This window comes from Amphiura filiformis, chromosome 6 (genome assembly GCF_039555335.1).
Source record: "Amphiura filiformis chromosome 6, Afil_fr2py, whole genome shotgun sequence".
In the NCBI taxonomy this organism is placed as follows: domain Eukaryota; kingdom Metazoa; phylum Echinodermata; class Ophiuroidea; order Amphilepidida; family Amphiuridae; genus Amphiura; species Amphiura filiformis.
Window position 1 is genome coordinate 23,123,415 of NC_092633.1, and position 27,603 is coordinate 23,151,017.

The window sequence follows — 27,603 nt, forward strand, 5'->3', positions numbered from 1 at the left end:
GTGACATCAACACATTGAAGCAGCTGTTTCGCTTGCGCATCTATGCAGTGTCTCTAAGCACCTGCGTGTGTACGCCAGCGCTTTGAGCAAACACTAGCATTTTGAGGCTGTACCCAATGAAATGTGCTGACGTCACTGCTACATCAGGGTGAAATATGGTATATCCTAATTATGTTGACAATCAGGTAAAACTTAAGATACCATGGCAACTGTCGCTGTCTGTCGCATAAATGGGTATTTATCTGGGACACTTTGAATACTATGTCATAACAGGGATTCTTAGTCAAATGACAGTTACAATGTCCTACCACACAAACAATACTCTGTTTAGACTGGCCACTTGGTTCTTACCCAGGGTATAAAACACTTGGTATAAAGATTCCATGGTATAAAGGAACCTCCAAGAGAAGATCCAACACACAGAAGTATTTTATATGACAGCAACTCATTTACTTCTTCTTAGGTGACTGAACAGAAGGTGCCCTGAAATCTGCCAATTCTTCATTAATTTGTTTCTTGTTGAGTAACCTCAATGCCATTGTATCAATACCTACTTGTCCTTCACCTTGGGAACTGACGTCTAGATTGTAGTTGTTTGCCTGTAGTGCACAATAGATGAAAATGAAACATATGTTAATCAAAAGATATTACTAAACTCACTATCATGTAAAATTAAGGTTTTACTACTACAAACTACAGCAGTTCCCCAACCAGTGAGATCTTACCCAAAAAAGACTTTCCAGTGATAAAATGAGAAAGACACTAAATTTTGAAACGGGTTGTGACTGGATTAACATTTCAAGAAAAGGATTTGCACCCCACCTCCTGAACCCCGTGTTGTTATATCACTCACACATAAATACTAAATAATTCATTGATTGATTACCATTTGATAATTCTACCATAAACCATTACCGTTTGTTGTTTTTACCATCCCAGTGACGCTTATGCCATGCAATACGTAACAAGCCTCTGCACCTTGGACAGACACAAGTCATGTATGTGCAGTCAAGATAGGACCCCTCACCGATTAAGTTATGTGTCAATTTGGATAAAACAAACTGCAGAAATTGGTGTTGTGTTGCTAAATATTAAATATTTTAAAAATGCTATTGAATTTATGTACAAGTTACATAAAACATATATTTACTGTCTTAAATTTGTGTAATGGTCAAAACATAATCCCTCCGTGAAAGATACATTGTACATGTACCATCTAACTTTCACCTCATGATTCTATTCCAACAATAACACTCACATTTAAGACAGTTAATATTGGTATACTATCACAGAGCCAGTTCCAATAGGATATATACACCTTGCCTTGAGTCCCCTCACATCTGGAATTTACCACTTTTTTGGGACCATGGCTTGCCTTCATAATACAAACCTTTATTACACAATGATCAATTTTATTAGAGGGGAAAAAAGACAATTACTTACCAATTGTAAAGATGACAGAAACAACCTGCTGACATGGAATATTTCTTTGTCTTCTATCACTTTCTTGAATGATACTGGCTCATCATTATTTGTACGTATATGCTCCTTCTCTAGTTTGTCAAGAACCACAGCCCCATACTCGTGAATGTCAAAGTAACCAAATTTCTCCTGAAATTAACATTTTGATTAGAAACAAGATTGTTTAGATACCATTCTTGACTTCACTTTAGTTATTTCGTTATATGTGATATCGATGTTCACCCCATCAAAGGTAAGAAAGTTGCAATTATACACTACCAGTTTCCTGTTGCTACTGACCAGATGTACACTGCTGCTCAGCTACGGTGTGGCTACTTGTACCAGTGCAGTACCACTATTGTGTGTACTGTATGTGCTTCTGATGTGTGTAGTCTCTAGAGTACCCACGCGGGTACTATAGAGTACCAATGGGCAGCAGTGTACCACTGGGCAGCAGCAATAGGAATGTGGTAGTGTAGGATTGGTTATTGGGACTTCAAAACATAGTGTGTTAACAGATTTTGTGTTAATAACATGTTCTTCCTGTAACATTTAGATATGATAAAGGCCTTAACAAGAACTTGACTGATTTGGGTATTGCAAAACTTGGATTTTTATTAATTGTAGAATTTTATTATTATTCAGCTCTGAATACCTCATGAGCAAGATTGTATCATGTATATTGCTATAACTTAGCATGGATAAGGTAAGTAAGTATTGGTATGGTATTTAACAGTGTTTGATTTACCTGGTGTAGCCACATAAAATGCTCCACATTTTGGTCAACCTGCTACACAAATTTCAGCTTGTATAGCAATTGTTTTTTTAGAATGTATACACGCTAATATCATAAGAACATCTCCTAAAATAATGTTTTTGTTAAAAAAATGCTATGCAAATTTTTCAAAGTAAATCGAATCCTGACTATTAAACACTGTAAAAGTATACAAAACTGGTCATATTAAACCTAAGGAAGAACAGATGCTGCCATCTTTATCATGATTATTCATTCTTATTTTAATGCAGTATGATAAAATTAAAAGAAAATATAGGTACCTCTCTTTTCAAGATGGGCATAATCTTATCTTCCCATTGCTGTACTCTCTTGGACAGGTCTGTCACCTGGGCATACTGCTGTGCACTAGCTATGTATGCATCCTGAAAACAATGAATACAAGAAATTAGATAACAAATAGAATAAATCAAGTGAGGTCAACCAGTTGCCACGTTTTTTTGATAACATGTCAAATCGAGTCATTTTAAAGAAAAGTTGAACAAATTTGTTTGCATCTTTACAAGGGGTGGACATTTGTAAAATGATTTAGAACATCAGGAAACAGGCTAACAAATGACAAAGTAATTTTCAAAAAACTTTTTATCATGAAATTTAAAGGGGCATTTCGTGATCCACAGCCTCATCCCCCCACTTTTCCCAAAAAAGTTGAGATTTTTACACCACTGGATACCTCTGGCTACATAATGTTTATGTACCAAATATTTCTTGCAGATTAATTCGTTTAGCAAAAAATATCGCTAAATTTGAATTTCGTTCTGGTGCACCAGAACGAAATTACAACACATTGTCTATGGAGCAGTGAATACACATAATCATGCATAACTCGCAAACATAAAATCAGAATCCACTGAAATTTTGGGAATAAGCTTTTTTCGTGGATATCTACCGAAAAATGTCATAAAAAGAGGATGCTAGGATCACGAAATACTCCTTTAAGGTATAACTCATATTATTTGGCTAATTTGAATTAAAAATATATGCAAATAGCGCCCTCAATTTGCACAAAAATGTACAGTTTATAGAATTAAAATTACCACAAAATAGGAGAAAAAGATGAATAATTTGATATAGAAACAAAAATCTATGTTAAAAGTTGCTACAAAATATTGTGTATATCACAGTTTATTAGTGTGACAGCTTTTGGTATTATTCAGGTCTAGAATTGAACATTATACTAATATTTTGTTAGAAAAATTAAAAATGGTCACATCAAACAACCGTGAATTGCGATATTTCAGAATTTCCCCAATAAAATTGTTCACACGACTTGTTGAGAGTGGCCTTCTTTTCCTTGTTCTTTAACTTCAAATTGGTTTCTTTTTTTTCTTTTCATATAGACCAGCATGCCTATATAGGCTTTTTAGCCTTTCTTGAGCATTTTGATTGAGCCTGGTTCCACCAGGACCCAAGAGTGTCTCCACACAAAGCTACTGTTTATGTTTAGGATGAATTAAAACTGGAAGATATACACAAACATGTGTGTGCATGGCAGTCCAGTTACATGAAAATATAGTACTTGTGAAATATAATGTGTCAAACTTTGTGAATACTTACCACATGTTTTCTAACAAGGTCTTCATAGCTAGATATGATTTCCTGCTGACTGTCGCTGGGACGATCTGAGAGAGACAAAAAAGAAAAGAAAATTATTTTGATTGTTAAAAGATTTAAAGATGGTAAATACAGAAGAAATACACTCAACAAAAATACAGATTGAATTCACTTGCAATGTTTCAGAGTGGTAAATCACAAATCATGTACACAACAATGCCCTATAATTGTCAAGAAAAAAACTCACTTGCAGAAGAAAGTGTTTTGCCCCTTTCCTTTGGAGTTAATACTATACAAGAGCATTTGCGCCATTTCCAAAAGGCTCAGAGTGCTTATAAAATACCTTAATAGTAATACTACCACTTAAAACTACATTTGAAGGTGCATCTTTAAATACAAAGTACAATACGAATAAGAACATGCATGTTAAGGGAACAAATAAGTTTTAAGCATCTAGATGTGACACATTCAAGCATATCTTTGTTAAAATATTATTTGAATGTCTCATTTATTTTCATAAAATATATGCACCAAGGCATACACAGCATGGATATTCCAGATGAATTCCATACACACCTTATGGAAGACATGACCTTAATCTTCCACACAGGGAGTGAGAATTTTAAAAGATTACCTGAATGAGTGATTCCATTTAAAATATACACCCCTGTGTGGGAGATTAAGGCTAAGTCTTCCATAGGGGGCATATGGATTTCAACTGGAATAGCCCAATAACAGAGTTAACCATGCAGGAAAAACCTCCTGTGCTTTTGGCCCCTGAACATGTTTAAAACAAAAAACTGCCGACAGGTTACATAGATAGGAGGTTTTGCTTTAAACATGTTCAGGGGCCAATGACACATAGGATGTTTTTCCTGCCCAACGGCAATATATTATCATCAGCTCCACATTGTACTCCAACATAACTTAAAATGGTTTTATGTATAGAACGATGGAAAACGTGCATACCTTCATTACCATAATCAGCCATGCCAAATACGTCATTGTCATCATCAACAGGTTCTGGTCCTGCAAAGTCAAAGTCATCACCACCACCACTGACACCATCCTCAAGTACATCAGTTGGTGGTGGCTGGTCCATCTCCTTAGCTTCCTCCTCTTCCTTCTCTTCCAACTCCTGATATCTTCCTTGCTGTGCCTACAAGGGTCAATAAAGAAATACATCAGTGATAAGGCATTTGCAGTAACTGGAGTTTTTGGGTGTTAGGCCTCAATAATGTAAATATGTGTTGAATAACCCTAACCTCTCTGACAAAATATTGCCTGGAGATATGTTCTACTCTTTATAAAATGTTTTGAACAGATACCATTGTACAATATAACACGGGGAGTGGTTTTTTCCCAAGTGATGGAAGAAGAAAAACATACTGCATGAGCCATGAAGATACCGACTGAATCAAAGTTGTTATTAATATTTTCATGGCAAATGTTGTATATTCTTGTATCATGCAAAAAAGCCACACAATGTTGTTATAATAGGAAGCTTTTTCATTGCTTTTAGGGTGTCATGGTATAAAAATAAAATGGTTTATGCCATTTGAAAGACAATTATTTTGAACATTATTTTGATCAAGGTTGGCAGCGACAACAAACCATGTAACTCAACAAGTTATGCGCAGGGTTGTACCACATCACGCAATGTTAGTAACTCATATGCATCAATGCAAAAGGTGTACAGTATCATCAAATCTTGTACGATAAACTGATAAAAATGTGCAGCCTCCTTTTGCTCCACTTATGGTAAGAATTCCCGTTTGTACAAGTCTAAATAGTAATCATCAGAAGCTCTTATGACAGACTTACCATTATTTCCTTCTCTTTCTTAACTACATCTTGTTGTTTCTTAAATTCCGATTTGTAGTAAAAGTGTTCATACTCTTCAAATAATGGTTTCTTTAATATATTCTGCGGGAGCTTGGATGACGTTGAAAAATCTAAACAAAGACAGAAAGAGAAATCGTTTAAGAAAGTGACATACCAACCACCTCTCACTGATGCTGGTGTAGAAATTAGAACAGGGTTTACCAGTTACTGGATTTCAAACCCATTGGGGACGCAATCCTAATATAACAGATCGCAAGACTTCTCATGAATAAGGCACGATTTTGACATGGGGTCACACAAGATCCAACTTACACATATAATGGGTTGAGACCCCATGAAAGTATCAGTGATGTAAGTGACAGTTAGTGACTAAACAGTTTGCATCCTGAAAATGTCCGAAACAAGATTCATACATCTTTCCCATAGCTATACATTTTCTGAAACAAAATTCCATTTCCTGAAATCAGGAAATCTCATGAAAACTTACATCTCTGGAATATATGTCAGCAGTATTGCTTTTGCTTGCTTTTCTTTATTGACAGTTAAGTGATAAAAACTTTGTCATTTACTTTATCTTGTTATACATTTCATATTTTCATATATTTGAGAAACAGTTGTTTTCTTTCCATTAACATGAGTAAGTAATTGTTCGATTTAGTTGAACATTTCACCATTTTATTTTAGTGTTCATTCGAGTTATTTAAAAAAATTGCTGTTGCTATCATAAGGCCTACTCATTTTAAATGATGAATTTTCTTTTGGAGCAACCGCACCAAAGGGGTGCAATTGAAGCAAGAGGGGGGAAAGACTTTTCACAGGGGGAAGCTGCCCCCCTCCCTTGCCCCTGGTTATGCCACAGAGTCAGGGCGATTGACTGCACACATGTGCAATTAGCCCAGGGGGTCCACACGCAGTGGCATTCATCAACAGGAAATCCATTTCAACAATCAACATCCAAATTCATCGGGGATGCACATCTACGTATACGTAATGTAGTGGCATATTGTCCAGGATCCGCTCACGACACCCTGATTTTCACTAAAAGTTCCATAGCACAGAGATTTGAAAGAGGTGGTATTGACGGCATTCTGTTAGGTGAACAAATCCACTATAACTCGGCTCACAAAACGACAAGGAATATCGTAGAAAGACTATTTGGGGTCCTCAAAAGAAGATCCCCAATTATTGGGAAAAGGCTTGATACAGCTTCTTTATATCATCATGAAGACCTATATGATTCCACCTGTCCCTATCCAAGCATTTAGTTTGATACTCGTATCTGACCTTTTCAGAAGTATTACAATATAATTTTGGTGTGCCAGGTTGGACATCAATTAAATAAATGGAAAAAGGACAAAATTAGTAAAGATAGGCCTATAGTAAATATTTGAACCAAAGCAATAATGCATGCAGTATTAAAACAATTTGTGGATGAGATGCATATAATATTGCTATATCTTCATAAATATGGTACCAACAGATAACTTCATGTGAGATCTGATAAAACAGATAAAATAGTCTTGTATCAAGTTGTGTACGGTATAAGCCCAAGCACATGACCGCAGGTCTAGGCTTGTTTCTGCGCAAGTAACATTGCGATAATAAGACGACAACCTTGCTGGTACGGTAAACCGTGAAGGACAACAACATGCACATCTACCTCCAACTGCCTATACAATTAAGTCACTGGAAGAAAGGGATGCGGTTGCCAAGCGTTAAGCCTGCAAGGCCACTGAGACACGATTGAATTGGCGTTTAAGAAATCCGGATAGAGTTAAGACTCAGGCTTCAAGCGCGGGCTAGGCTTAGTAGCTTCAAAGCCACCTTAAATATAAGGCTTACTAAGACTCCTGTCGAGAAACTTGCCCATAGGAAATGAGTCAAGAAAGCCAATAATCACATTTATATGTCCATAGGTTTTGCGGTACTTGAGTTAAAGTCAATAATATATCAACACAAAAATTTTGGGCATTTTCTCCATCCCAAGAAAAATCATACATGCAGGGCAGACATGATACCCCTTGGTATCTCCTTTATAGAACCCATACCAGTTTTGTGTGTCAGCTTTATTTGTCTCAATATTTAAGTGCAAACACTGCTAGGTCATGATCCTCTCTGACCAGTCCTAACCCATAAACCTTGACAAATTCAACAATCAAAATCAACATACATCAGGGGTAGATATAAGGAGCAATAATCAGCTGGTCCAAGGGCAAATCCACTGGCCCAAGTTTGTTGTTAATATTGTAACATGTCATAATTCATAATTATGCCAAAATCCCAACTCACCCATACAGACGGAAAATCTCCTAGCCCAATGAGAAAACTACTGGCCAGGGCCAGCGGGCCAGTGGCTAAATCGACCCCTGCATACATAGAGTACAACAGGTATGTATCTTTTCTATTCATACTTACATGCTTTGTTGATAAATTCTGTTAGAGGTAGCAATGATTGGTTTGCTTTCTCAGGTATTCTTTTCCTCTTGCGCTTCTTATTTGCTATGCTGTCAACAGACGATGGTATTCTAAAGGAACAACCTGAAATAACAAGTTACATGCCTTATTTGTAAATTACACTATGCATTGAGTTACCATACTTTTATATCACTCCTACATATTATTCTAGACAATTCATTGGTTGATCACCATTACCATTTGATATTTTGACCAGCAACCACCACAATTTGATAGTGTTTAGCACCCAACAATGTTCATGCCATGCAAGCTCTTCTATTTAAAACCCATACTACCCTTGTGGAAGATTATCTTCCACAGGGGGAGTATGAATTTCAAAAGTAATTAGCACATTAGGCAGCTCTATTTGAATTTCAAACACCCTCTGAGAAAGATTCAACCTGAATCTTTCTCAGAGGGAGGGTGAGTTTCAAAAGAGTTGGTTAAAGTGCTAATTCCATTTAAAATTCATACTCCCCATGTGGAAGACATTTAAAAAATCTTCCAAGGGGTAGTGTGAATTTTAAATGGAACTACCCAATATATGAGCCTCCACACATTGGTCTGTCATTAACCACAGTATGTGTGTTGTGTATGTGCACGGAAAACACGGCTCAAAATTTGCACATGCATTATAATTCAAGACCGAATTAAAAGGCTAGTTTATGTGATGACGTCATGTCAACCAGACCGAAAATGCTGTATTGCAGGTCAGCAACCAATCATGCCGTCAGATGCAAACTAGTCTTTTTGATTAGGTCTTTAATTATACCTTCTGGACTCACTGATTTAGTTATGATAAACTGAATTAAAGGGGCATTTCGTGATCCACAGCCTCATCCCCCACTTTTCTCAAAAAAAGTTGAGATTTTTATATCACTGGAAACCTCTGGCTACATAATGTTTATGTACAAAATATTTCTTGCAGATTAATTCGTTTTGCAAAGATATCGTGAAATTTGAATTTCGTTCTGGTGCACCAGAACGAAATTACAACGCATTGTCTATGGAGCAGTGTAATACACATAATCATGCATAACTCGCAAACGCAAAATCGGAATCAACTGAAATTTTGGGAATAGGCTTTTTTCGTGGATATGTACTGAAAATGTCATAAAAAGAGGATGCTAGGATCACGAAATACTCCTTTAAGCCATGGCAGAAACTGTGCTGTGTAATTCTTAGAATTGCAAATAGTTATGAATAATTTCTTTTAATCATCTAGAGAAGCTATACATTGCTCTGTAAAACACCAAAGTCCTGTCCTTGTAAAGTGGCTGGCAGCTACATACCTTTCTTGAATAGTTTATTACTTGAAGGACATGGTTCATGAGGGTCCATTGGAGCCCATGGGTCTACTACAGGTTTAGCTTCACTTTTCATCTCAATCACTCTTCTGGGTCTTAATTCTCTCTCCATTGCCTGGTCAAGGAAAAATAAATAAGCAAAAACATTAGCTACAACACCCAATTTCAAAAATCAGTTCAGTATAAAAATCACCTGGTCAATTAGGTATGTTTAAAAATTAATGTAACTTACAAATTCTACTCTCATTTTCTGAACTTAACTCATTCAAATTCATGAAGTTTTATAGCCTACAGTGTACTGGCAGCATTTATTTACACATTCATTTTTAATGACCAATTCTACTTTTCCACACTTGTCTATTTAGCATTAGCATCTGAGTCCAACAAGTTTTCCCATGCATATTTCAAAATCAGGCATGAGAATAGCTTTTTCGAAAACTGCCTGAAAAAATGGCCCAAAGCAGGCTGAAAAAAAAAATGAAATAAAAATGCATAAATTTGGACAACAAAACTGCCTGAATTCAGGTAAAAGCCCAAAAATTCTCATGCTTGCAAAATACAATTTTTGATGTCTACACTTCGTTTCATCTTGTGTTTGGTAGCGACGTCAGTGATCTTGCACGGTTGCACCATAAGCGCACTGACAAAGTGCCCTAGTACACCATGTTTCAATATTCCGTGCAATAAGGTTAGCGTATGTAATTTGATGTGACCAGCGAAATATGCACTTACGTCACAACCAACTTTGAGCTGAAACCAAGTATAGACAATTCAATCCTTACCTGTGGTTGTGCATGTATATCATCCATTGATTCATCTAAAGGATCTCCCATTTCAACATCATCTACTGTATATGGAAAAACACCAACAACTTAGATTACATAATGTGCATAAAAAAGTATAAAGTTAGTTGGGTGCAATTTGGCACCAAATTGTATAATTTTATAAAGTGATCAAACATGACTTTTATACCAATTTTTTATGGTGACATTTGTCTTCTGTAAGGGATGGATTCAGAACCCAACTGTCGGTCGACCACCCTTACTTACTGGAAGATTACTGGAGGGGAAAGAAAGAAGGAAGGAAGAAAGGTGCTATTTTCAACTACGGACCCCTCACTTACTAGACACACTTAGGAGGAAAGCGACACACCTTGGCCACCCACGCATTCTGTGCCCATGTGCGTTCCCAAGATGACGCAATCAGATCACATGGGATACTTGCGCCATCAGTTGCTTTGTGCTGTAGCCTTTTGTAGCTGGTTAGGGTTAAGCCCTGTTCTATTGCAGCAAACAATAGATGCCAGGCCCAATTTATGCCAGGGTGCCAACAGTCATCCCACAGTTAGGTTTGACCAAAAGATAGCGACATGGAGGGAAAACACAATATGTGTGATGAAAAAACACATAATGAAAAGTAGTTAAAAATTAAAAAATAAAGAAAATCCTATTACTAATTGATTTGATTTTTTTTCTTTTTAGTCATCCATAATTTGCTTACTTACAGCTAATATCTCCTCCTAAGGGTTCAGCTTGGTCATCATCTGGTATAAAAGGCATCTCATCATTAGAATTTGGTAGGTTAATTTGGGTTGGTACTGTAAAGGGATAACAAATCATTGGATTATGGTAAACATTTACAGAAGATAACGTTGCATAGTTTTTAACCAATCAAACAAAATACTAATTGCTTTCCCTTTCTGTGATTTAAATTGCCTAATGCTTTCTAATACATCTAGAGAAATCCCCATATTCCTAAATTCTGCTATATACCGTAAAACCCTGTCTACAAGTATATAGGGTGCTTCTGATGAAAGCTAAATTATTCCAGGCACCATTATGGAGTTTGAACAAATAAATTACAGATTCAAGCATATAAAAACAAGTATTATTGTAAGACCAATCTATTGTATTGGTATATATACGCCTAATTAGTATTAGTTAAGCTTTCATAAAAAAAACCATATATCCTTGTAGACGGGGTTTTACGGTATTGGATTGTCACAGCTTTTTAGGAAAGGTGAAAAATCTAACAGTTATGACCATTATAAAGGTGTGCTTGTACAGCAATGTATAACTGGCAAAAGGCATGATGCACAGCTCTAAGTCTGTTTGTCTGCACTTAGCAAAACAATATTGAGGCACCCTAGTTCCCCTCCACAAACAATGTCATCATGGGGTGCTGTAAAAGTAGAAATTTTGGCGGACCATTAATTTATCAGCACAGCTACCACAAAAATAAGAACACGCAAACATGTTATGCATAGGTCTATGTATATTCGAAATCTCAAAAATCAAGAATTTAAAAACAAGCAAAGACGTTCACAATTGAATTACGCACACACAAATCATGACTTTTACAGTAATCTGCATTCTCCCTATATAGTTCAAATAATGGTGCTATATTATTCGGCAAGGTCCTTCAGCGGTGTCCAACTGCTCAAGCTGATTATTGCATAGAAAAGACTATGTCACATGTTGCTATGCAGCTTGATCGGCGAATGAGATGCCGATGTGATGATGATGTGATTCAACCAAGCGAATCAGAACCCCATTTTCGTAAACAGCGCCACATCGGCAGACCGCTTTAGAACCTTGCCAAAAACTAGTTGCTCATTCATTTCCCACATCACCCACTCACCTGAGGACAGCAAACCTACTGGAGTAGACATTGGATGCCTCCGTAATGACTCCTCTAACCTTGATAGGTGAGACAAATCAAGGATGAGGGCGCCAGACCCATGAATCACTGATGTGTTCAGTCTGAAGTCACTCTTCTTTCCAAACACTTCTCCTTTTCTACTGACAAGAGGGAGATCCTGGTCAGGTTCGGTCAGTTTCATGAGTGACAGCGGTGTTCTGGTCAATATTTTAACAACCTGTACACACAAAGATTACAATAACAACACTGAATAGGAGTATTTTTGATGAAATTTACAAAACATTCAATGTGTGTATGAAACCTTACATTTCAACCTAGGGTGTTACTGCAAGTGGAGATTATCCTCATTTAGCTGAAATGTGCAATTTGACTGCAAATAGCCTAAAATACATGAGAGTATGTTCCCTGAGATATAAAAATCACTCCCTGGTTGATAGGTTAGAATCCAAAACAACTGTGTATAATTTGTGTAAAACAGGCCAACATCCTTGTGCAGAAAACACATCCGTGTTTGGATAGTTAAGTATGGGATCCCTGTTTGCCAGCAAATACCTGTATGAGGGGGGGGGGTGTGAATATAGACTGTGGAGGGTTTCTATATTTTCAATAATTTTGGTGTTGTTTCAGAGACCTCTACTATATCATTATCCCATTCTTTTAGCTTTATAATCTTGGCTGAAGTGTACAATGTTTTTGTTTTTCTTCTTCAATCTTACAGATGCTAGTGTTTTGCTAGTTATACAGGGTAGAGAAACAAGACCAGTATACACATAGGATAACATTTGGTGGAAATTAGTTTTACTTTATTTCACCAGATGTTGAAAATAAAATAAAATCTTTCAGACAAACATACTGGTGCCAATAAAGTTTAAACAAATTCACCACAACTAACTACCAACTTGTTACCCTGGCTTTGAAACTGTATACATACATTCATATTGATGTCCATATCTAATTCCTTCATATCAATATTCTTGGCTTCGTCCATATCATCAAGTGAGAGAAACTGCATGAAAACAAAATGATATGGATATGATGTTAAATATCTGGATAAATTTGCCAAATCTGCAAATGCAAGTAATATGAAGAACAAGGTCATTCAAAAAGTTGTGCCTCAAGCCTTGTAACTTCAATTCTCTAAATCGGCACCTCTTGAAATTTATGTTTTGATCATGAGCTTCATCTACAAATGACCCTCATTTCACAATTTGTAAACGATGACCAAATACAAGTAAATGAAGAACTTGTTCGAAATGTACAAAATTCATCATATCATTATGAATTATTTATACAACAAAACAGATTGATTATTCTTGTTGCCCGAGACCATCCCAGTGCTCCTTTACTACGTCTCCTTCATTGGCTACTAATTCGCGAACATATCAAGTTTAAAATACTGGTCTACGTGTTCAAATGCCTCCATTCACAATCTCCATCAAGAACTGATCTCGGTTAAAAGATCTGTTTATGCCACTTGTTCGTCAACCAAAAACCAAGACACGTACTGGTGATCATTCATTTGAATCATGTGCACCCCGGATATGGAATTCTCTACCTCGTGACATCAGGGAAGCTGGTACACTCCAGCTTTTTCTCCATCTGAAAACATACCTGTTCAAGTAGGTTTTTTTCATGTTCTTATTCAATTGTCATGACATATATTATGCTTTGTACTGTTTGTATTAGTTTATGGTTCATGTACCTGTATTATATTCTCTTGTAAAGCACTCTGTTCTTTGTGGGGAGCTCAATAAATGCCTGAAACTGAAAATTGAATTTGCCCGACTTCAGACTGATTTTGCTTGATCACACCACATAGCATGTTTGTATTTTTAAAACAACAACTTTCAGTGTAAATTTTGCTGCATTTTGCCATTTTATTTCCCTTATGCTCTTTGAGGCCACAGTAGATAGTTAGTACCATGTCAAATGTCAGGATTACATCTAATAGTCATGTAACCCAATCTCATGGCCTCAAAAAACACGGATTTCTTTCACATGACCTGAAATCCAAGTTACTATTAGTTATTTACAATTAATTACCTCAGCCTCTTTATCTTCTTGGAATTCAGCATCTTTATCTCTCCCTTCTGCATCAAGTGATGTTGCTTGTTGCAGTCGTCTGATAAATAAGAAATAAAAAATACAAAATGTGATAGGTATTAAAGATGTACCAGCAACTCGGTACCCACTCATCCTTATGGTAGGCTAACCCGAGGTCATGATTTAATAGGTTTACAAGCCCAAATTCTCTAAGCTTGCATGAACAGTTTTTGGCACCAATGAGATAGTCTCTAGCCACAAAACCTACTGCTACCATTATGTCACACCTGCATTTTTTTTAATAAGTTTTTTTGTTGTTGTTGATCATTTCAATCTTTATTGCAATCATTAAAAAACAAACAACATTAAGCACAACGATTAAAAAGTAAACACATACATGTATGTAATATAGACTAGAGAATGGAGTAGACAGACCACCACAAAATATCTCTGCAGGAGCATTAATAGCATTACGTGTACATACCAAACATTCAATATTGTACAAGGAAATATACCTTTTTACTTTTATTAAAAAGGAAAAAAAAAATTAAAAGGGAATTTGGAAATTCAAAAAGTTTGGAAATTCGAAAACCATTTCGAAATTTTTTTTTTTAAAATTTAAAGTACATACATGTATTCTCCTTTCTACTGCATAAGATGTTGTTTGTATCTTGATAATGTAAAATGTACACTTACTTTTTACTTGCAAGTAGATCAAGAGTTTGATACACCAGAGCATAGAGGTATTCCACTTTCTTGCTGTAAATACATGCACTCCCTTGAATAAGCAGGGCTGCTTCAGCAAAATTCATGGTAGTGCTGCCTCCATCAAAGCTGATTTTGATGGTTTCAATCTGGTAAGAGAATAAATAACATTTATAAACTGAAGGACATTAGCGGCCCATTTTAAAATCCTGGTGTCTGAGAAATGGCAGAAAACAAAGAACAGAAATGCTATCAAATCTGAAACAAGGTAATTAGTTTTTACATAAGATGGCGGAGCTGTAAGGGGCTTGCAATAATGAGCCGGGGTAAAATTTCTGAACGGCCTGCCAAAAATCAATTGTCACCTCTCTGCCTACCAAAAATCGCTTCCCCCCTCTCTGCTCGCCAAAAAATCTTTGCCCCCCCCCCCCTTTGAACATGCCGAAATTTTTTTGATCCCTTAAATGGTCTAGATGAGTGTTACGAGCTCAGCGAGCAGGACAATTTGCATATATATAAAGTGTTTCTGTACTGTTTTCCCAAGCCTTTTTAGAACATTTAATTAAAAGGCACCCAATGAATGTGTTCCAAAAATCGCTTGCCTCCCTCTCGGCTTACCAAAAATTGCTGCCCCCCTTTCGGCTCGCCAAAATTTCTTGCCAAACCCCCAATTTTACCCTCCTCCAGGGCTCATAATTATTGCACAGCCCCTAATCTGGTGATTTCACATGGAATTACCCAACATGTTTAAAATTATCTGCAACAATAATTGCCCAGACAGTAAATCTTACCTCTGTTAAGTACTCCTCTAACTGAGCAGCAATATCAACCTCCCAATTCTTGGTCAAGTCTCGAATAGGCTGCAACAGGTGGCCAAACCTCTTCTCCATTTCAGTCGGACTTCTAGGCATCTTGAATCTCTTAATTTTTGAAGGGCAAAACACACATATTGTACAAGTCAGCCTTCATGATTATTTATAGAGGAAAAATATAAAAAATATTTATAGAGGAAAGATATTCTTCAGCAGGAGGTAGTGTTTATCACTGCTGCCCCCCCCCCCCCACCTCGAGGGAGTCTTGATTATAAGAGGGCTGAAACTCCCCTAGACAGGCGGCAATCAACTGATGATCCCGCTAGTGAAAGCACAAGACAATTTCTATCTGTGGTCTTTATGTACATATTAATGGATGTTTAACTTACACGTAGTACTAATTAAGGCTTAAAAAATTGTATTGCCCTTAGAGCTCCAAACTCCAAAGTCAAGATCGGTAACTTACATTCTCCATAATTTAGGTATAGGCCTATAATTTTTTATGCAAAATTTGTCATCAAACCACATCATTCTATATATCAAATTAAGGTGGCTTTAGGCCCTTCAAGACTTGATTATTAGTTTCCTGTTTACCGCCCGCGTCCAAAATTGAAAATCTCAAAATAATTAATTATTTTATTTTTATTTCTAATTTTCTTCTTTAAAATAACTTTCAACTACTTCTGCTTGCCATTTTCTGACTTTAATAATATCAACAATAATGATAAATGAACAAAGAGTACAACTCCACCTTCACTTATTCATAAAATCAAACATTGTTGTGAAATAATTAAATGCCCGCTCTAGTCAAAACGAGTCAATAGTTGCTTGTAATAGTTCAAACTAAATAAAGAAAATAAAAGATAATTAATATTTAATAATTAAAAGTCACCTCGTCCCTTTTTCAAAATCTTTAACAGGAAACTAATTTAATCAAGTGCAACGGGCCTTATCGGCTACGGTGTCATGCTCAGAACTCCTTGAAAATGATATAGGATGTGTGTATTGATGAAAAAACCTTACTTGCCAAGTTTAATTTTTTCCAAAAAAGCGTTTTTTGATTTTTAATGCAACTTTTTGTCATCTCAAAATCACATTGAATTACTACAGAGAAGGGCTAAATAAATTTCTGACATGATCGTGTTCTGGGTCTGAACTGTTTCCATATGAAATCTTGATGGCAAATAAAATTGGACAAAAGAAGCACATGGTTCTACTTGACAGCTTTTTAATCCCTATTCATGTTACGTGAATCACGCTATTGTGGACCATCCTCTTGGAGTGTTTGGATATTATTAAAGCATCTTTTGTCTACCTAGCTCTGTTTGTAAACAGACAAGGTACATGTACAAAGAAAATATAAATTGATATATTTTGAAAACCGTATGTCCGATTGACTCCAAACAAAAGTCATATTGATCAGTGTACTTTGCTCTACTCAATTAATCTGTTTAAAACATGATTAGAGCACTTTTATAATGCCTCCATAACCACCTTAACATTAGCACCTTAAACCACCCCTACGACACCAGACATGCTCATGACCCCTATATTACTCCCACAGGAACAATTTTGGCTAGTAATACGATGAAATCCCAGGGACCTAAACTGTGGAATGAACTTCATCACGCTATCAAAAATTCACCATCCTGTGCATCTTTCAAATCTAAAATCAAGAAAAACATAATCCGTAGCTACATTTCCAGTTAACTCTCTCTCTCACTCTCCGTTTCTCTCCCTCTTATTATTGTCGGATCATCGATTTGTTTCTATGTTAATCCTGCACCACCACGCTCCGCGTTTAGCACATATGAGCAGGGACCTCGTCATTGAATATCATTTTTTTTCATGTATTAGATATAAACTATTTGATTTGTAAATGTAAGATTTATTGTAGGCCTATACCTACATTATTATGTAAATGGCTCAAAATATGCTAAGGTGTCATATTATAGCCATATATTTTGACATCTTTTTTTAAAAATAATAATTATAGAAATGGAATATTTGCTAGTTTAGTGGCAAGTTTAGGTAGTAAAGACATAGCATACACAATTTAAGTAAAATCCTTTCACTCTAAATAATAATAAAAAAAAAAAAAAAATAGCTGTAAAAATGCCTATTTTTACACTTTTATTTGTAACATGCCAAGAGACGCCTTTTTTCAACAGCTTTTAATTTTTTTATGGATCCTTATAGAAATTCATGTGACCTGTTTCCCAAAATGGTGCAGTAAACCAATCAAAAAAACAGAAAGAGGCATTATGAATTATAAGTTAACAGATCAAAAAAAGGATTTAAAAGTTTGCCTTGCGATACATGTTACTATTGTCTGTCAAACTTTTGATTGATTTTGAAGTCCCTCAGTTTTTTATAAACAAAGACTTGAAGCATAAACTAAAGGGTAAATCTATTGTAAATAACTTCATTTCTCCATATTATAATCAATTTGTAAGTGGCTGCCATCTTTTTGAACATATAACAATTTTAAAATTTTTCTTGAAATGTCTGTCAAATAGTAACATACGAAGACGGTGCTGTAATTCCTGCTAAACTAGGGTGATACAGCTAATTATGCTACATGACATAGCATTTAGCTCCACCTAGCTTTGTGGCACTATCACTTTGTGAGGAGAAGCTTTTTGATGACACAATCCATTGTTAAGTGTTGTCTGTCAAACATTTGTACGCATAAGTAACATACGCAAGATTTGTATGTGTATGACAAAAGTAACATGTACGAAATACGTTTAAAAAAATTAAAAATCACTTGATGTTCACATTATGATGATAGTTTAGAGTTTATAGAAGTGTTTTAAAACATGTGATTTATAAACTGCATGTGATCTTTATTCAATTTCCCATCTTGAACTACTGTTTTTGCCAAATTATTATTCTGTATGTTACATTTGACAGACATTTTTTTCCACAATCAGTTGCTGTAGGTCCTACACCTAAATAACCACAAAATAGCCCGGGGGGATCACTCATATATGAAAGTTGTAAGCATCCGCGTGAAAGAAAACGCGGATTTAGGGTGTGTTTTTGAAAAGCAAAACGAGGATCCGCGGATCCGCGATTAGGGTCTCAAAACACTCATTTTACTAAAAGAAGGGGTGTTTTTTTCAAGGACGATCCTCGCTTAGGGTAGTTTTTTTAAATTACCCAATTAACAGACATGAGTGGTGACATATTTATCAAGTTATTCGGCACAAAAGAGTGGTTTCTAAGCAATTTTATTGTTAAAAATCGGAGCCGACTTCAACAACACCAATTTTAAGCTTACTGATATCATCACTGTCACTGTATGGCACTCTACTGACACACGCAATGAATAGGGGCAAATTTCAAACCAATTCCTCACTTATGGTGTTTTTATATTGTCTGTCCTTGTTTAGGGGTAAATTTCAAACAAATTCCTCGCTTAGGGTGTTTTTATTTGAGTAAAATCCTTGTTTAGGGTTAGTTTGACAAATTTTCGACATCCTAGCTTAGGGTCATTTTGGAAAGTCAATTCACGCGGATGCTTACAACTTTTATACATGAGTGGCCCCCCCGGGCAAAATAGTATACCTTATGTAATACTTTATAAATTTTTATTTGATTGCAGAAAATCATCAAAATTGTGTCTGTCAAATATAACGTACGCAAGGCAAGGGCTAGAAAATTAAATTTGTGAAGTAAATGGTCTATAACTTATCTTTCTTTTAGTGTATTATGAGCGATATATGTGCATACTATAATTTAAACCTGGTTGGAGACCAAAAGAAAAGAGTTGGAAAAATAATTGTGTGTTACACTTTTATGACACCTTAGCTTATTTTGAGCCAAATACAATATATATACTATAAAATAATATTAATAATTTATACTGTAACTTGTATTAATTTTGGCATTATTATAGGTAACCCAGGCAAACCTTAGTTAACACATTTGCTGGTCAGCCAAATTCGCCGACAATGTCAATGCATTTTTACATAGAAATTTAAAACTTGTGCCCGAAGAAAGAAACCTACATAAATGTTTTCTATACTTCACTTGACCCAAATATATAATTTTTTATGGTGATAAGTCACCCGCACATGGAATTTCAGAGGATTTTGATAGCAGTTCCATTAAAAAAGCTGCTATCGCCATGAGACTAAGATCTAGAAACACCCCGAAATGCCGTTTTGGGGAATTTTGCTAGACATGCTAGATGAATCTTTTTGATGAAAGTCAGGCTTTGACAAGATGTAACTTTGCTACGGAAAGTGCTATGAAAAAAAGGTTTTCAGTTTTGGCTTTGTTTACTCAAGGGCTTTAATTTGATATATAAAATGATGCAGTTGCCAGTTTGATGGCAAATTTGAATTCACCTAGGATACCTAATTATTAATCATTGACATTGCTATTAAAATAATCTTGCTATTTACTGATACTACAATTGTTTCGTAATATATTATATATTTATGTTTATAATGTATTTGATGATATTGTTTGATGAATAAAATATGAATGAATGAATGAATGAATGAATGAATAACATTTACATTGACAAACATTACCATGTTACCAATGCAAAACTTTAAATTTAAGCTTACCTATTTTCTTCTTCTGAGAAAAGTAACGTTAAACAGCAGCTTGGGGCTTAAAAATACATCAAGGATTAGCCAAGTATGATTGACCAAAAAATTGAAGTGCTATTCTGCATTATTAATTTTGACAAACTCGCCCTAATAACTGTCCATTGAAATCAAAATTGGATGAAAAATAAAATTAATAAATCATTCGGCCATAATAACAACCACTTCGTGCAGCGCGCGCATTGTGGTCCTGAACTTCCGGAAACAGTCGGTCACAGGAAGTTGCTCGGTTCATGAGCAGCTCGCCCTACACCCAAGTCGGACCAATGACGTAGATGAACACAGATCGGTGAGGTGGGGGGGGGGGGTCGAAATATGGTAAGGTATATCTCTTTTTAACTTCGACGTTTAGGGTCACTTTTCGGCCTTGCCAGCGCCGACATTATTTTACTACCCATATGACCAAAGCCAACATGTACATTGAATCAATAAACTTGAATGAAGAAACAGCATAGCGAGCTATGTGAGACCCCGGATATCAAGAAAGGACGCACCGTTTTGCGCATGCGCATAGTAGTGATTTCCCGACTTTGAGCATGCTCATTTTAGTGATATCTCGACTTTGCGCACGTAATTAATTAAGATGCGCATTTGAACGAATTCCCTAGTTTGCGCAGCCGAATTTCCGATTTTGAGCAGCGTGCGCAAACTGGGAATTTCTTTGATATGCGCATGCTCAAACAGCCGAATTTCCAAGTTTGAGCAGCCTGCGCAAACTACACGGACGGTACAACTGTCAAAACGGAGAAAATTATTGCTCTGAAGATTTAATTTTGCTTTCTATCATCAGAATTGTATATTATTATTATTATTATTATTATTATTATTATTATATTATTATTATTATATATTATCATTAGTGTTATTAATATTATTATAAATATACTGTGGTTTTATTATTGTTATTAGCCGGACTATTTGTATTAGGCCTATAATAAAAGTCACATTGGAGAATTTAATTTGTTTATATTATTATTCTCTTTCTTCTGTTACTTATGTAGGGTAGCTGCAGGTAATATGGGACAGCAGGTAATATGGGACACCTGTTTTCATTTTAACAAAAAGTAGCTTAGAGAAGGTACTACACTTTAAGTTGATTTGTTAAGTGTTTAGAGACATCAATTGTGCTTCTAGAAATGCAGTTTTGGAGTCTGTGTATCAAACTCTTGGAAATCAATGCCAAAAAGAGTGAAATTGCCCAAAAATTTACGTCGTTTTTTTGGCCTGATGTAAAATCAATGACGCCACATTTTATGATTGTGTATCCAAATACTCTGGTACTGGGGGTGCATTTGTCACTTTTTATGATCTTTAGGTGATGGGTTAAGCTTATCAGCAGGTAAAATTCCACTGAAAAGTGGCACTTTCCTTCTATAAATGATCATTTTCTCTGATTTTCAACTGAATGGGTGCAGGTAATATGGGACACATAGGAAATTGTGTGCATTGTCAATGCGAAAAGGAAAACTATTTAGAAAATTGAATTTTCTTGTTGAAATTTCAAAATCATGTAACAAAAATGTTTTCAGAACAAAAGAGTGATTTTCTGAACATTTTGATTTTCACCATAGAGATAACACAGTGTCCCATATTACCTGCACATGCAGGTAATATGGGACATTTGACGATGACGTCATTTTGACGTCATAGCGTCCAAACAAACATAAAAACAAGATAACATTGCCTGTTTTATTAATCTTAAAGGACAGGTTGTTCATCATAACAATCTCTTTTGGGCATATCTTCTATAGTTTTTATGCACATAAGCTAAACGTCCTTAATGGTCCCATATTACCTGCAGGTACCCTATTTATAATGTATCTTTTATCTATTTATAGGCTGTTTATTTATTTATTATCATAACATATTTTATCATTTATTGATTTATTATTATTTACTTAGTTGTTCATCTTACAAAATAAGTACCTTTTTGGGGAACTATATTGGTTATAAATAATAATAAAATAATGACAAACGATACAGGAAAGGATATCATAACAATTGTCCAATTGGACAATTAATGGCCAAGTTGACCTTCCCATTTTCGGCTTACGGCTAATCACGGCGTATTAAACAATTCTATGACTTACCGAAATATGTTAATCCCTTTAATCAACATTGATTTGACAATGATTGACAGACGAAACATAGATTAATTATATCTGTCAATCATTTGCATATGGTAATTTTGGTTTTACTTTTTTTTATAGACCTCATGAAAGAAATAAAGAAAGAAGGAACATTATAAATATTTGAACTTGACAATCTTTTAAAAATTGTGATTTGACCATAAATGATCATGATAATTATGTACATTTTGAAAAGAAAAAAAAGCAATCTTCCAAATCTGGATGTGTGAAATACTTCAAGTATAATTATATTCAATAGTGGGTATAAAGGGAAAAACAAATTGCACGAAAGAAGAAAAAAGAAGAAAAAAACGCAGAAAGAAAAAGAAAGAAGAAAAAGGTTGTGTAAGTTGTTATGGTGAGACGTTCATGTTTTGTGATATGACATTTACAATAAGCTCTAAATCTTTATCATATGGCATCATTATAAAGTCCCAAATTTATTTTCGACATTCTGCGCTTTAAAATTAATTCCATTAATGATGTAGGCCTAGATTGCTTATGTGCGTGTTTAGTGTTTGTTTGGGTGTGTTGTGAGTGTACAACAGGGGTGTGCTGGTTAGTTGATGTGATGAGTTGCTTTTGTGATGCTTTATATGGTGAGCTCAAAACGCATTTTTCCGCATTCTGCGCTCAACATCTATAATACCGCATGTATGTTTGTAGGATGGGTGTGGGGTGTGCGGGGGTTGTGTAAGGCGGATGGGTGTGTATTGTAGTTTTGATATGATAAGCCTTGGAATTTGGTGGTAGGGCCTATATGCATTTCCAGAAATGACATGAAAAAGGTTTTGCAAAGGCCAGAAAGAACCATTTTGGGGTTCTTGCAATTTCTCATAAAACACAAACTATTCTCTTTAGCTGTCAGTCCTGTAATACCCTTTTCGAAGGAGCTTTTTTCTTCTTTGGAAAGGTCTAATGACCTCGGCAGAAATTACCATTATCAGCTGATACTGACTCTGCGGCTAATCACGGCGTATGCTTATATAATATTATGCAATGACTCGCCAAAATATGAAATATACCCTTTATATTTACGTGTATTTTGCAAAGAAAAAAATCTTCCAAATCTGGGTGTGTAAAATACTCAGATTTGGAAGACAGTAACTGTGCATTAGTGCATGTGCCGTGATGAGAAAAACGAAACGAAAACAAACGTTGTTATAATGCACGAGACATCAATGCATCATTTTTGTATTTAAATCCAACTCTAAACTTTGCATTATTACCCAATTGTTTTGGCATTATGTGCTCAAAATCAAGTCCATAAATGATATAATGGTGCTTATAATGCTGAATGTGCCTGTTTAGTGTTTGTTTGTGTATGTGTTTGGCAGTGGCGTAACCAGCACATTTCAGAGGGTAGTGGGAAAAGGGGAGGGGGGGGGGAACAACTTTTAAGGGGGCAAACTTTGACGAAAATGCCCGGGCAAAAATGGGCAAGAAGTACAATAAAAGGCCTAAAAATCTAAAATATCAGGGCGGCAAAGGGACAAGACTTCTCACGGGGGTGGGGGAGGGGCCTGCCCGCCCTTGGCTACGCTACTGGTGCCTATAGTAGGCCTAGATGTAAAAAAAACAGGAGTGTGCTTTGTTAGGTAAATATAGGACCTGTATAATAGTTGATGAGGCGTTTGTGATGCCAGTTACATAGTGAGCTCAAAAGGTACTTTTCCGCATTATGCGCTCAACATCTACCATATGCGCACAACAATCAGCATGAGGCAGGGTTGAAAAACATTGCCCGATCGTAGGCCTACATACTTCATCTCTTGACCCCAGGCTCTTGACAGCTTTATAAGAAAGAAAGAAAAAGAAAGAAAGAAAGAAAGAAAGAAAGAAAGAAAGAAAGAAAGAAAGAAAGAAAGAAAGAAAGAAAGAAAGAAAGAAAGAAAGAAAGAAAGAAAGAAAGAAAGAAAGAAAGAAAGAAAGAAAGAAAGAAAGAAAGAAAGAAAGAAAGAAAGAAAGAAAGAAAGAAAGAAAGAAAGAAAGAAAGAAAGAAAGAAAGAAAGAAAGAAAGAAAGAAAGAAGAAAGAAAAGAAAAAAAGAAATAAAGAAATAAAGAAATAAACTTAAGAATCAGAGGCTTTGAACTTTTCACCAAATGACCCTATGTTTAAAAATGTGGTGCAAGATAGGGCCTATAGTGTTTAGCAGTGCAGTTTTCGAAATATCAGGGCGGCAAAGGGACAAGACTTCTCACGTGGGTAGGGGAGGGGCCTGATGCCCGCCCTTGGCTACGCTACTGGTGCCTATAGTAGGCCTAGATGTAAAAAAAAACAGGAGTGTGCTTTAGGTAAATATAGGACCTGTATAATAGTTGATGAGGCGTTTGTGATGCCAGTTACATAAGTTACATAGTGAGCTCAAAAGGTACTTTTCCGCATTATGCGCTCAACATCTATCATATGCGCACAACAATCAGCATGAGGCAGGGTTGAAAAACATTACACGATCGCAGGCCTACATTATGAATTCATCTCTTGACCCAGGCTCTTGACAGCTTTATAAGAAAGAAAGAAATAAAAGAAAGAAATAAAGAAATAAACATAAGAAAGAAGGACACTTGAAGACCTGAGCGCAAGAAGACTGTAAGGCTAGCTTCAGACTCCGTATTGTACGTACAATATTGTATGTACAATACTTTTCGTGACGTCAAAAAGTATTACACGTGCAATAAATATACGTGCCACGACGAGTTGAATCAGATTAAATAACGCGCTATAACCCTGACGGTTCATTGTTTGCTAAATCCAAGCGAGGTCACCAGAAAATCTATGCAAGAGCAATTTCTACTGCTGCTGATGAAAAATCCTAGAGTGTGTTTGAAGGTTTTTTCTGCACTTTACCAGTAGCCCTAATAAATTCATAAAACAATATAAATCAAATAAAGATTTAGGGCAAATGTTTTTACTCACTGCTCAATTGATCCACTTTCCCAGGAAACTAAATACCGATACTCCTTAGTTTTTCCCTGACTTTCCAGACATAATTATGAGTAAACATCAAATTTAATGTTTACAAAACAATCAAATATATATACATTCTTTTGCATTTTGTACATAAATATTGATATCAATAATGTAGGCCTACAAACATTAAAAAAGGGGGCCTAAGAGTATGTCTATTTTTAATCATATACTAATTCCGCCATGCCCAAACATATCTTATTATGAAATCGTGTAATGGAACCCAAATTCCAATCAAAAATAAAAACAAATTTGTTATCAAATACACTAGGCCTATACATTGTATTATAGGAATTTAATAGATGGTTCATTTTAATAAATAAATAGATTAACACGGGTAATGGACAAGAAATATTTGGCAATACCGGATTTACCAGAGAGCCAGTGGATAAAGAAATTAATTAAAATTAAAACAAATTAAATGAGAAAATGAAAGCAAGGACATTTGGCCAAGTATTGTTTTAGAATTCAAAGGAGTCCTAAATGTTATCCTGGCCCCAGGACACTGATTAATGTAAATTCGACCTATAGTTATTTTATCTACTTTTGCCAGCATTCAACCTGTTCAATGTGATTTATGCCTATTTTTAATAAAATTCCGAAATCGGACGTATCAACGTTGTATCGTGCACAAATTATGATTCGAGACTATTTCATTTGACACGGTTGTATGGATTTCAGAAGATCGGTCCTATATACAGGTGGTGTATGACATGCAGTCCCTAAATTCAGTAAATTTTCATCGTCAACCGTGTAATTGAATGGGATTATTTTGAAATTTTAAAACGCTTGAACTATTACAAACAAATGGGCCTATGTTGATAAATAATATGACTACAAGCTAAAACCGTTGGGGTTCGATAATGAACCCCACAAAACTAACCGAGTATATGGAAAATGCCATACGGCCGGGCGGTTTCACGAGTTGCCGGCTCGATCATGTCATCCGCCGCCTGCTATATAGATATCGATTAGAGAATTACAGCAAGAGGCTTTGCGGATGCCGTAATCCTCTTGACCATCAACCAATCAGAGAGACATATTTCAGAAATATATTCGTAGGTTTGAAACTCTTTCAACTCTGAAATATATATTTCAAGTAATCTCGTTTCACACTTTGGCTAATAAAGCCACGAAGGGGCGGTAATGTTAATATACGATTTCAGTCAAATATTGGTGCAAATATACGATTTCGGTCAACTATTTGGCTATCCTTTGCCCAAAATTATGAAATGTTTATTAGTAACAACAACTCTTAGGAGGGTTTTCGAGTAATTTTAGCGAAATAATGAGGTTAAATAAAAGAAAACCCACTTACAATTTTGGACGCTTAACTGTGGTGTTCTAGGGGAATTGAAATATCACATCACAATTAACATGTTTAATTCAAAATCGTGTTCAGATTGTGTGAACATTACAAATACAAACAATAAGGTTGAAAATAAATAGCCATTTAAAAATGATTTTAAAAGATCGTCTATTTTGTAGCTTTATGACACTGAATAGGCCAAATATCTGCCTCTGACGAAAAAAAAATGTTTTCCATGCTGATTTGTCTTTGTAACAAGTACCGTATGTCATTTCAAAAAGAAAGAAAAAAAGGCGGATATTACTTTTTAAAAACTCAACGCATTACTATTAATAAGCCTATAATTAATGAATGAAAAAGTATAGAAGGCGTTGCATCCGGTTCTGATGAGGGGGGAGGGGCACAAGCCGTTTTCGGCAGTTTTCCTATGGGATTTTCTAATATTTCAGATCAATGGGGAGGGGCTTCGTGCCCCTAACGCTACGGTTACTGCATTAACACGTTTATGGATGTATTGTGATGATCATAAGTAGGCCTATCATAACATGCCTCAACGATATCAATATGTAAAAAGGTGTTGCAAATTCATAACACAGCGTGTTATAATGTAACGAATGCTATGCCAAAACTTCAAAAGTTAACAAAAATATCAGTATCAATAAAATCAGAACCAGAATAAATACAAAGGCCTACAAATAATACTTTTAAACTTTCTAAATCAATATATGACTAAATATCAGTATAAATGAATCTCTAAATCAATTAATCAATCAGTTAGCAATAAATAAATAAATAAATAAATAAATAAATAAATAAATAAATAAATAAATAAATAAATAAATAAATAAATAAATAAATAAATAAATAAATAAATAAATAAATAAATAGATAAATAAATAAATAAATAAATAAATAAATAGGCCTAAATAGATAAAT

General features: G+C 35.4%; 1 protein-coding gene across 1 annotated transcript; it reads right to left on the reverse strand.

The window, feature by feature from the left end:
• Positions 1-430: 430 nt before the first annotated feature.
• LOC140154419 (condensin-2 complex subunit H2-like) lies at positions 431-20,450 on the reverse strand. Its single transcript, XM_072176986.1, has 16 exons — positions 20,219-20,450; positions 15,615-15,743; positions 14,815-14,972; positions 14,119-14,197; positions 13,007-13,081; positions 12,055-12,292; positions 10,919-11,011; positions 10,197-10,261; positions 9,400-9,529; positions 8,069-8,191; positions 5,633-5,763; positions 4,778-4,967; positions 3,812-3,876; positions 2,518-2,619; positions 1,444-1,611; positions 431-599 (listed from the first exon to the last, which is right to left on the reverse strand). The coding sequence occupies exons 2-16, from the start codon at positions 15,732-15,734 to the stop codon at positions 450-452; spliced, it is 1,887 nt and encodes a 628-aa protein (XP_072033087.1). The 5' UTR covers positions 15,735-15,743; positions 20,219-20,450; the 3' UTR covers positions 431-449.
• Between the last annotated feature and the right edge of the window lie 7,153 nt (positions 20,451-27,603).

What these genes read in the sequence shown, in the direction of transcription:
- LOC140154419 (XM_072176986.1), bottom strand. Translation starts at nt 15,734, where the DNA reads ATGCCTAGAAGTCCGACTGAAATGGAGAAGAGGTTTGGCCACCTGTTG. An exon ending in TAATAAACTATTCAAGAAAG is followed by an intron (nt 8,192 to 9,399) that starts GTATGTAGCTGC and finishes TTGTTATTTCAG; the next exon opens with GTTGTTCCTTTAGAATACCA. An exon ending in ACCTTGTTAGAAAACATGTG is followed by an intron (nt 2,620 to 3,811) that starts GTAAGTATTCAC and finishes CATTGTTTTCAG; the next exon opens with GATGCATACATAGCTAGTGC.